The 11,493-nt window shown below is 40.3% G+C and overlaps 1 protein-coding gene across 8 annotated transcripts in view; it reads right to left on the minus strand.

Moving 5' to 3' along the window:
- The window catches only part of Ppp6r3 (protein phosphatase 6 regulatory subunit 3), a 153,387-nt gene that overhangs the window by 77,534 nt on the left and 64,360 nt on the right, over positions 1–11,493 (minus strand). For all 8 annotated transcript variants that reach the window (XM_004627125.2, XM_004627127.2, XM_023710637.1 and 5 more), the window contains exons 3-5: positions 9,535–9,767; positions 3,869–4,055; positions 278–415 (exon numbers count right to left, since the gene is read on the minus strand). In XM_004627125.2, coding sequence (XP_004627182.1) covers positions 278–415; positions 3,869–4,055; positions 9,535–9,761 — 552 coding nt within the window. In that variant the 5' untranslated portion in view covers positions 9,762–9,767. The remainder of the gene's footprint in view (positions 1–277; positions 416–3,868; positions 4,056–9,534; positions 9,768–11,493) is intronic.

Raw genomic sequence — 11,493 nt, forward strand, 5'->3', positions numbered from 1 at the left:
AAAAAAAAAAAAAAAAAAAAACAGCAAAGAGGAAGGAATTGCTCCTAACATTCCACAGACCTAGGAATGTGAATATCCTGAATCTTAGCTCTGGAAAACTGAACTTCTACTAAATCTAATAACTCTCTCCATTCCCCTAAGTTCCCTAGAAAAGCCTTTGGTATGAAACTAAATTCTATGAAATCCCCACTCTTCTACCCACCAGCATATGACAGCCCAGTAGCCCACACACCAGCAGTCCCACCTCTTCTCAGTAACACGTTAGAATTCTACTCACATTCAACACATCCTGCCTGGGCTGCGGAGGTTCAATACATGTCAGGAGCCTGAGCAACAAATCCATAATAGCAGAAGTTCCTATATGCTTTATTATAAGGTCTACAAAATCACGTTTCTTCTTTAAGAAATCCACAATCTAGAGAGAGAGAGAGAAAAAAAAAAACAAACAACAAACTGAAAGATATATAACTTGTAAAGTACGAACTTTAGAATGTTTCAAATCCTGACCACTACCCCTTCAAAAATTCCAACACTTCAGGTGCTGAATTAGTTAATTAGATGTTAAATTTAAAAGTATTAGCTAATAGTAGCAACATTCAAAAATCTCTTAGGAAAAAACCTCCCCAAAGAGTACATGTCCCTAACACAAATACAGCATGACAGAATATTTTTTCATTTTCACTGTGCTCAAGGAATGGAGTCAAATATTTAACAAACCTATGAAGAATAAGAGTTTGTTTCATTTTACAGTTCAGGGACATAAAACAATTCCATTAGAAAGTAGAATATTCAAAATCCTAGTAACACTCTAGCAACTAAGAAAAAAAATTAAAACATCGATATTTCTACTTCAAACTAACTCACCTGATAGACAAAGGTGAGTTGGATTTCATTTCAGCAATTCACCTGATTTAACACAAGAAGGGTGACTGGTGGAAGAGGCTGAGAGCCACGTCGAGGAAGGGTGAAATAGCAATGAAAAGGAAGACTGTCCTGGGGGTCTCCTCCGCACTGGAAGAAGAGGGTGATCGCTCTTTGCTGCACAGCTTCAGGTGCCTTCTGACTTGTCTGTGTGCACCAATCATCTATCAAAACCCCACTACTCATCCCAGAACGCAGCATGGCCAGCTGCTATCACAGACTCTCACTATGCCCTGAAAGGTAGGGACTAAACAAACCAGTATTATAGATGAGACACTAAGGCTCAGATACTCAAGTATTATAGAGTTAAAAGGAGGCTGCCTTGGAATTTAAACTCAGATCTGCATGTTTCAAAAGCCACAGGCTTCAATAGTCAAAAATGACAACTCAGAACTGCTTCACACAGGTATAAATACAGGATTAACAATCACACATTTTGCTTCTCTAGACAATGAGGCTAAATATGACAAAGCCACTAAGAGATGACATAATTATTCCACTCCAATTGAGTCCAATAGTTTTTGAAAAGACAGAAAGGAGGAAAAAGCCATACATGACCAAAATATTCCACAATTCAATAGCAGAAACACTGACTCTAAAACCTAAATGTACAAACATCAGCCAGTTCTGTGGACAGTACAGTAAGGACAAGCCATGTACTGGATGGCACTGCTGAGGGTCTAAACCATGTGACACTGAAAATGCTCTATAGCTGGACTACCTGCTCTATAGTATAAAAAGTATCTTCACTACCTAAGCCACTTAAAACCGATTATTTTCCTTACTTGGCTGCTGCCTAATGAGTATACAACAGGTTATACTAATTACACTTGTAACTCAAAAGGATAGAGGGGTGCCAAGTTTGGTCTTTCTCTGTAGCTAAAAGAGGAAGGGGTGTACCCTGTCATTACCATCCAGAGTTCAAAACAAAGAAGTACAATGAGCAACAGACTCACAGGGCTCTTGTCATGGGTACTCAAATGACATGTGCCAACTCTACAATACAGTCTGACTTTCAGGTTCAAGGACACTCAGAGCTCCAGAAATGTCTTACATGTATTCTTGCTCTGGACCATAGATATACTTAAAATCATGGTTCATAAATTGTGTTTCCAAAAGCACAGATGGGAGGAGAGAAAGCATGACACATAATATCTCAACAATGGCCACAACCATCTCAGATCTAACCAGTATTAGGATGATGGGATAACTTACACTCTCTTAAGATAGCCACCAATACTTTTATTTCTAAGCAGAAGGAAAAAAAAAAAAAAAAAAAAAAAAAGATGTCCTGGCTGGCCTTGAATTCACTATGTAGTACAGGCTGTTCTCAATCTTGCAGCAATCCTCCTGTCTCAGACTCCCAAGTGCTAGGATTATGGGTATGTACAACTGTGTCCAGCAGATAATCTATTTTTAAAAACTATTAATTGGTATTATTATGTAAGAGAAAAGAATCTTATTTCTAAAACACTTAGGGAAGTTACTTGACTACAAGCATAAAAAAGGCCACTGGTCTTCTAAAGTAAAGCATGTATCCACTTTGCCTTGGCATAAGACAAAACATACTGGTCCCAAAATAGTTCTAGTCCCCTATACTGATAGCAATACAGGTCACAGAAGACTGTTTCCTACCACAAGGATGCCAAGCCCTACAAGTTTGAACTCTTGTCACCCTAAGTCATCATGCTTGTTTGCTGCAACTCTGACAAGTCTGTCATACATTATACTTGACCACCTGAGGTTACTCAGGTAGCTATTTCCACAAATAGACCGTTATTTCCTAGTAAGCCGATCCTTCTTCACACCAGTATCCACTATAATACTGGTTCTCAAATTTTATTATGCATCACAGTGAGTTAGAATAATAGCTTAAAACTCAGACTGCTGCACCTCCCCCTTAATTTCTGATTTGTAGGTCTGGGAAGAGACTCAAGAATGTGCACTGCTAACACATATTGAGGTATACTGATATTGCCAGAACCACTGCATACCAAGTATGAGATATCTGGGAAATTGCCTTCCTGAGTGCACTAGAATTAAGAGCAAAGGGAGGGAGAAGGGATGACAGACTGACAGAGACAGACAGACACAGACAGAGACAGACACAGAGACACACAGACACGAGTAGGAGAAATGAGAAACAAGCAGCTGCTATCAGAACAGTGAATTTCTGACAGGTGCTACTGGATAGGACTGCAGAGCTACATATGTGTATGATCACCTATATCTAGATATCTCAAGCTACATTTAAGTTTCTAAGTAGATTCAAAATAGAATCACTGGGCCAGCGAGATAGCAGACTAAGCACCTGTTTGCCCCGGGGCTGGGGTTAGATTCCTAGCACCATATCCCACCCTGGCTGCACCCTCGGGTGCTGAGCCGGGTGTGGTGGCACATGCCTGTCATCCCAGCCTTGGGGCGGCTGAAAACAAGACGATTACTATGAGTCCACTGCATAGTGAGACCCTGTACCAAATACATAAAAAAAGAAAATAAAATAGAATCTCCATTTTGTACAAACCGAGTATCAATGCCTTTTGCAGGTAAGCATTTACGCTCCATCTGCAATCATTAAGGGGAAAAAACAAAGCAAAGCATCTGTTTGATACAAATTGTCACTAGTATACATACTCAACTGCTTGGTTCTGTTACAGAGCTATCTTCACAAATGGGTACCCAACATGTTTATGCTTCCAAATGTCAAATAAGGAAATTGATGTGTGCTAACAAACTGAGATTTGAGGCACTCAGAATATGCCATGTGAAAATATTCATTAATGTATGTATCAGGTGAATGAGTGTTAAGAATGTTTAAGGAGTGAAATAAACTATTTTATAGAACCTGAACTTAAGGTAAACTCAGAAGACAATGGCAACAACACTCTTGGGGACCATCTTGGGGATGATCAGCCCTGATACTTACCTTCTGGTAAACAATATTTACCTGTTCTGGTTTTCTGCTGATAAGAATACTTAGCACCTTGCTGAAGAAACTGGCAAGTAGTGGGTTCAAGGGGGAATCGTTTAGGAGGAAGCTATATAATTTCATTAGCAAGGATTCATCTTCCCCCAGTCTATCATTCATCTGGGAAACATCAGAAGTAAGCAACTCACAAGATATATTTGGATACCTAGAAGAACAGGACAGTATATCATCATCTATAGTGGCAGTTTAATTACATAATATAAAACACAAATCAGGAAGGATTCCTAATCTCTTTGTTAAAGCAACAAAATCATCTATCAGGGATTAGAAAATTCCCTAAAATCCATGCTGTTGACCTCTAGTTTAAAATGAATTTTCTATTTTGTCTAAAAAAAAAAAAAATTCAAGCCAAGTTTAACAGTATTTTCCTAGTTAAACTAGAGCACTCCAAGGACTCAAGAGCCCAGGGAGATCTTGTCACAGGGACAGGACTTTGCAATTACCAAGGAGGACAGAGGTTGGATGAAAAGGTTTCAGCAGTCTACTCTGGCACAACAGTGGCACAGTATGGAAAACAACTGAGAGGGACACTGGTTTCCAGGAAACTGCACTGTACACTGCCACAATGCAGGCACCCAGACCAACTACTTCTATTTTTAGACTCATTTCAAATAGTACTACAGGGATAGGGAGATAGCTCAGCAGCAGAAGTACCTGCCTGGTAAGTTCAAGGTCCTGAGTTTGACCTCTGGTACCAATAAAAACCCCAACCCAACCCAACCCAAACCAAAACCAAATAGTACTACAAAGTTGTTTTGATAAGCTATCAAGTCTTCAGTCTACGTTATATCTTAACAAAATAAGTATCCTAATAAAATGAAAGGAATGAAAAAGGACATCAGCCTGAGTTACCCCAGGGGGAAAGCTATATTCAAAAACCATGCTCTCTACACTGTCTTCCTCTTGGGACTAGCAGGGACATCAGTCCACTGTCCTATTCATTATAATTTCACTTTGTAGGACACAGGCCCATAGAAAGCAGCATGCGATGTGCTCTGGATGTATCTCTGCCTCTTCTAGAAACCCCTCAGTTTTCAAAATATGCACTCAAGCCTGTGTGCCACTGATGAGACTATCCACTCTGAAAATCTGGCAGCATCTCCATCATTCCCTCTGACTTATTTTTTCAAAAACTATTTCTCATTATTTCTATAGTCAAATTGAGGCCCAAGGCCTATCCAGATTATACTCTATCTCACCCAGAGTTTACTTCACTGAGCCAACATTGTTCCTTATCAGGCAGCCAGGAGTCACAGCCCCAACTAGTCACAAGGAATGGCAAGTTCAAATATTGATCAGGACAGGGAAGTAACAAAACAATCCAATGATGAGAGAGGTGAAGACTAGGCAAAAATGTGTGTGATACACCTGGAGGCATCCAAGGGCAGCAGGTGGCTGTCTGATACAAAACCCCTGGCTCAGGGGCAACAGACAACAAACAGCCATAGCACCTGAAGAGAGCCTGGGGTGAGATCACAGTATGAGAAATGTCACAAAATGAAACTGTAGGAGGACTGAAAAGAAAGAAAACAGATGTGGCAAATGTGTAGGCATGAGGATCACATTGCCAAGTACCTATATTCTGGAGGCTTCTGGCTTAATCAAAGCCCTTCTCATTTTATGCAACTTAGGTGCTCAAAGAAGCCTTAATGTAAGCTTCTATAACATAACCATTACCCCAGAGATGGAAGAATACAGGATTAATATGTACAGGAAGTTGCATTATCTAGATTTAAATCCCCCTCCATCATTTTTAAGTTATGTATCTTGAGGCAAGTTACTTAACTTCTCTGAGCTTCAGTTTTCAGGTTCATAAAAAGAACATAATAGTCCTTGTCTTCTGGAGAAGGAGAAGAGGGCATGGCACAAAGTGTTTAATGAATGATAGCTATTTGCATTCCTCTATTTCCTATCAAATGTAGAAATGTTGCTGTAAGAGGCTAGGGGGACGCAATGCCTCAATCATATCAATGTGAAAACTGTCGGCAAATAAAGGATTAGTAAATGGCAGACAACTCAATACCAGGGGCGAACCAATGTACAGGTATTTTGTTTTGTTTTATTTTCCTGGTGATCAGGGTAGGTAAAATATTTTTAATATAAATTGCAGGATCTAAAAATTAATTTGTTACATGGACTAAGGTAAATCTGAGATGACTTCTTATTCAGCTGTGGGCGCAAAAGGGCAGGGTGCCAGCCCTCAGGGAGGGATGGCAAGGGTGCAGAGGAGACACCCATGCTGCCCCTTCGCTAGCACACACTGGCCAGGCCCCAGCTGCTGGCCCCAGCACCTGTGCAGCACCACATTCAAGGGAAGAGGCCTCCAGTCCTCTACGCTGAGGGTCAACAGGTGTGTTTTAATTTGTAAGCAGACGCTCCAAAGCAGGGCAGAACCGCTTTTAAAATTGTTTATATTTCATGGATGATTTTCAGATATGATCTACTTAAGAAGCACACATTGTAGGGCTAGGCATTATATGGAATGCTGTTTCGGTTCCAGACAAGCTAGAGCTATTATCTCTCCTCCCCTCCATGACATTCAATAAATCTCATAAAAACCCAAAGGTGCTCTCCACTCTAACCTTCAGCAAGATCCCTCTCCCCAACTTGCTCCCTTGTATCGAGGACACAAAAGCAACCAGGGAATCCAGCCCTACCATATCCTGGCCTGTACCTCATTTCCTTATACCTGCTCCAACACACAGTACCTCTAGATACAGCCTGAAACTTTGGTGGGGAAACCTTTATTAGCATATAGACAGACTATTCTTATCCGTGAAGCCTGTCTTCTGTGACTTCCAAGGTGGCAGCACTCCTGGTTCTGGCTCTTGCCTCTGGCCACTCCTCAATCCCTATGTGGAATACTTTCCAGCCAAGAGGCTTCAGATTTCTCCGGCCTAGGAGCCTTTGCTTCCAGTTGTCATCTACCTAAGCTCTCTGAAGGTGATCTCACCTAGCCTCAAGACACAGCATGCCTCCATCTACCTTCCGCTACTTTTTATCCTCAATCGACACCAATCAGGCATCTCAAACTTGCCAGAACCAAAGCCAAATACCTGGCCTTCCTCTGGCATCTATTCTCAGTGCTCTAATGCCACTGTACCCTTCAAAAGCTTGGGCCAAAACCTTGGCAATCATTCTTGACCGTTCCTCTCTTAGGCCACACCCTTTCAATTCCAACTTCACCTAATACATCTGCAAACTGTCAGGCTGCTTAACTCTTCTCTTGCCCTAGTGCTCAGTTCAGTCACTTCTCTCACCCTCCAGGTTGAGATCGCCAGAACAGACAGAGTGACCCTGGAAAACAAAGTCAGGCAATGTCACCCATTGCTTAAAATCCTTGGATGGTTTCTGTTTCATCCTGGGAAGGTCCTAACTGACCCAATCAGGCTTTGTGTGGCCTGTTTCTAAGCCATTCTGACCTCATTTCTGGTCCTGTCTACTCCATTCAGAAGGCTGATCTTTCTCTGGTTGTCCTGCTGTTCCTGGGGCACAATTTTGGGCTTCTGCACTTGCTCATCCCTCTGCCTAGAAGTTCCTTGCCAAGTACCCACATGATACGCCCCTCATTTCCTGAACAGCTCTAAGAGAGGAATGGTCACAAACGGGCTGGGAAGATGGCTCAGTAGAATAAGTGCTTGCCTGGCAAGCGCAAGGGCCTGAGTGTAATCCCCAGTTCCATCCCAAAACCCCAAAAGACAACCAAACAAACCAAAAAAAAAAAAAAAGGCACCCCCCTCATTTCCTGAAAAGGCCTTTTTAATAAGGCCTTTTTTCCTGAATTCCCTCTTCCCACCCCATCACCTTCAGCAGTTATTATTTATTCTGTTTTCTCCAGAGGACTTATCTGATAAACTACAGGTTTATTTTTCAGTCTGATTCACCCCAATACAGCCATGACTCCATCATCCCAAAACTATAAAATCCTTACTTTTTGGATAACTACAATCAATCTTAATCCTAAAAAAGGTTCAAATCCCATGTGAAAAATGTCTTTGTGCTAATCTATTTGTTTGGATCATCCAATGTAGGCCACATTCTGCTAGTAGCTCTACTTGGGGCACGTGCAGAGTACTTCTCAGTTCAACTCAAATCAAGCTCCTCCTAAATGGTGCATTCCAGAAACCCAAGGTGCTATACATCCAGGGCAGTATAAAAACACTGATAAAGAAACATAAAAACCAAACTTGCAGAACCCATCTGTCACACTCAAGGGGATGGGGTGGAGGAGTAGTGTCGTTTCTTCTTGAGAAAATAAGCACTTTATATAAAATGATTACTCTTCCCCAGTTACAGAACTTAATTTCACTCAGCACACAAGGAAAGATTAGCCATTTGCCTAAGTTTTCAGACCCTATTCAATAGGATGTACATGTATACACCCCTTCCATGTGGGCTCATGCAGTCATGAACATTCTAGTTCACTGTGGATAGAATTCCAAAGTAGCAGAGTATCTTATCTTTTGGGGGATGGGAGTATGTTAGTATTTTTATTGCCAGATTTTGTTCTTCCTTCTTTTCTAAAGCATTGTTCTCTGAGTGAAGGCTTTCTTTAAAGACTAGGTGTCAATTTTAATGGTCAGCAGAGACTATGACTTTCTCAAATATGCAAGCCAATAGTAATCTGAAGATATTAACAAATTTAGTTTCTCGACAGCATAATTCCTCAAGAGAAAAAGAATGGAAATCTGCAAAGAAGGTTAGACAGGAAAGGAAGGGAAAAGCAGAAACAACTAAAAGGTCATGATTCTTCTATTCCATTAAGCGTATTTAATGCATTATCAACAAAATTTTGTTCAGAAGTTGCTCTATTAGGCAACCCATTCAGGATCTGTCTTGTCTTTCAGGAATTATTCCTATTCCCCATTCCCCATTCTTATTCTCCAATACATTTTTCTACTGTTAAAGGAAAAGGAAAAGTTGCTCTATTTTCTTGGGGTCGGGGGTAGGTATACTAGCTATTTCAACAGAGTTAGAGATGGAGAGGTAATCAAAACCCTGATACTTAACATATCTATGGAGTGTTACAACGATGGATTCTTAGGAATATGTATGTAAAATGTTGTAAATGATGGTGATAAAAGATTCTCCTTGTACTGTATCATTCTGTTTATAAGCACATTAAACTAGTAGTAAGTAGATAAATCCACTGTAGTTATGCATGGTGTCACCTGTTTAAATATAGCTTTGCTAATATACATGAAGACCCATGTTCTAATTTTTAGGTAACAGAAGGTAGATTTAATTGTAACAACAATGCTCTTCACAACCCAAGCTCCAAGTCACGTATGCTGTGTTGTCTTGGGCAGTCAGATAATCTCTGGCTTCTTATCTGTAAAGTAGGGGAGATACCTGAAGTATCTTACTATTGAAAGAAACTGGTCATTACTGTTTAAAACATGCTGCCCCTCCAAAAAGCCTTCTGACTGAAATGGAAGTCACTTTTAGACTGTGATTTGTTAGACTTAGTTGTTGAATGGACTATGTGCCCCACTGTGACTATAACTCTTGATCATCTTAACATTCTGTCAACAGCCATATAGTGATCCTAGGAGTCAGCAAGGATTATCATTTACTCCCACTTCGCTTTGTCCCACGCTTAAGAAAAGATTGAATTTTCTTACTTGTATCTGATCTTTTCATCCATGTCTTGAGGTGGTTCTTCAATAATGAATGAGACTAAATCTTCCAGACATTCTGCTTTTAACAGAAATTCTATAAGTTTGCGGTTCTGAGCTTTACATTCCTGTAAAACATCTTCCTCATCCATTAACTCCTTCAGTGTTACATCTTCTCTTTCTAGAAGTGTGTCTATGTGGGATGATGAGTGAAGATCAAATTTCCAAAACATGCTGGTCTAAACAAAATGCAAAGAGTATTTTATAAAGTTTCAGTCTCACATATTAATTTTCCATAATTTGAATTTCAGTACTACCACTATGGAAATTCCTCAAAAAGCTAAAACCAGAATTTCTATGTGGCTCAGCTATTCCACACCTAGTTATTCCCCACCACCAAAGAGTTAAGGAAATCATATAATGATTAATGCATACCCATGTTTATAGTAGCACAATTAATAATAGCTAAATCTTGAAAGTGGCCTCTATGTTGACAAATGAATAGATATAAAAGAATGTGGAATACAGACAAGGGAGTATCACTCTGCCATACAGAAGATAAGTTTGGGTCATCTGTAAGAAAATGGAAGTACCTTGAGACCATAATGCCAAGTGAAAAAAATGAGACACATAAGCTTAAATGTTCCATGGCTTCTCTCATATGAGAAAACTAAATTACAAATAGATAACAAAATCAACTACAGAGCTCTCTAAGCCAGGTGTGGTGGCGCCTGCCTGTAATCCCAGCACTGGACAGGCTGAGGCAGAAAGATCACTGCATGTTTGAGACCAGCCTGAGCTTCAAAGTGAGCTCCATGTCAGCCTGAACTGTAGTGAGACCCTGACTCAAAGTGAAAGAGAGAAGTCTCTATACTGACAAAGCCTTTACACTACAATCATCTATAAACCCTAGCACAGAATAAAAATAAAACCAACACAAAAATGTAGAAATAAGAGCAGACAAGGCAACAAAATACCTTCCAAAACTCCCAACTACTCCTGAAGCCAATTCAGTAGAGATCAAGGGAGAGAATACCACAAACTGCACACTCAAATTACTCAAAAAGTAACAGAAGTTAGAAAACAGATCAAAGAGGTACATACTCAGGAGCACAGAAGATAAAACTAAATAGATAATGGAAGTAACCAATGATCCAAGAGTTCTAAGATGACACTAATAGTAACAAAAAATTGAGCTAAAAAATACAAAACACGTATGACTAGTTTAGCAAAGATAAGAGAATGTACTATGATATCATATCTAGCAAAGAAGCAAAATTCATGAAAAAGTTTCAATCAGAAATCCAGGAGTTTAAAAATTATATTGAAGGTATGGGCAACAGAAGCAACCCATGTGAGGACAGAATTTCACAACTAGGGGACTAAAATGCTTTCAAAGACTATTCAAAGACTTTTTAAACACAAGAATACTTGACAAGTGGATCTATCAGCTACTAGATAACACAAGACCAATCAAACAACTGGAATAAGTGAAAAAATCAAAGATATCACAAACAGCATAAAAACCTGTCCACACAAATAAGGGCAAAAAACTTTCCAAATATAGGGAAAAAAAGAAATGTACAGACAAGACATGTAGAACCCCAAATAGATATGATGAAAAGACAACGGCTCTGTGCCATGTTATACCACAAGTCTCTCACACAGACAAAAATCTTAAAAGGCCATTAACAGGAACACAAGCTGGGTGTGGTGGCGTACACATGTAATTCCAGCACTGGGGAGGCTGAGGCAGAAGGACTAGTGCAAGCTAAAGGCCAGCCTGGGCTGCCTAGTGCACTGAGGTCAGCCTGAACTATACAGCAAGACCCTGTTTCAAAAAAGGGGGGGAGGGTGGAGAAACGGGGCCAGCCAGCTAGCTCAGCGGATCAAAGCACCTGCTTAGGCAGACACAGGGACCTGGGTTCAATCCCTGGGTGTGCTGTGCCAGTCCTGTCCCTAGAG

This window comes from Octodon degus, unplaced genomic scaffold (genome assembly GCF_000260255.1).
Source record: "Octodon degus isolate 3935 unplaced genomic scaffold, OctDeg1.0 scaffold00018, whole genome shotgun sequence".
NCBI lineage: Eukaryota > Metazoa > Chordata > Mammalia > Rodentia > Octodontidae > Octodon > Octodon degus.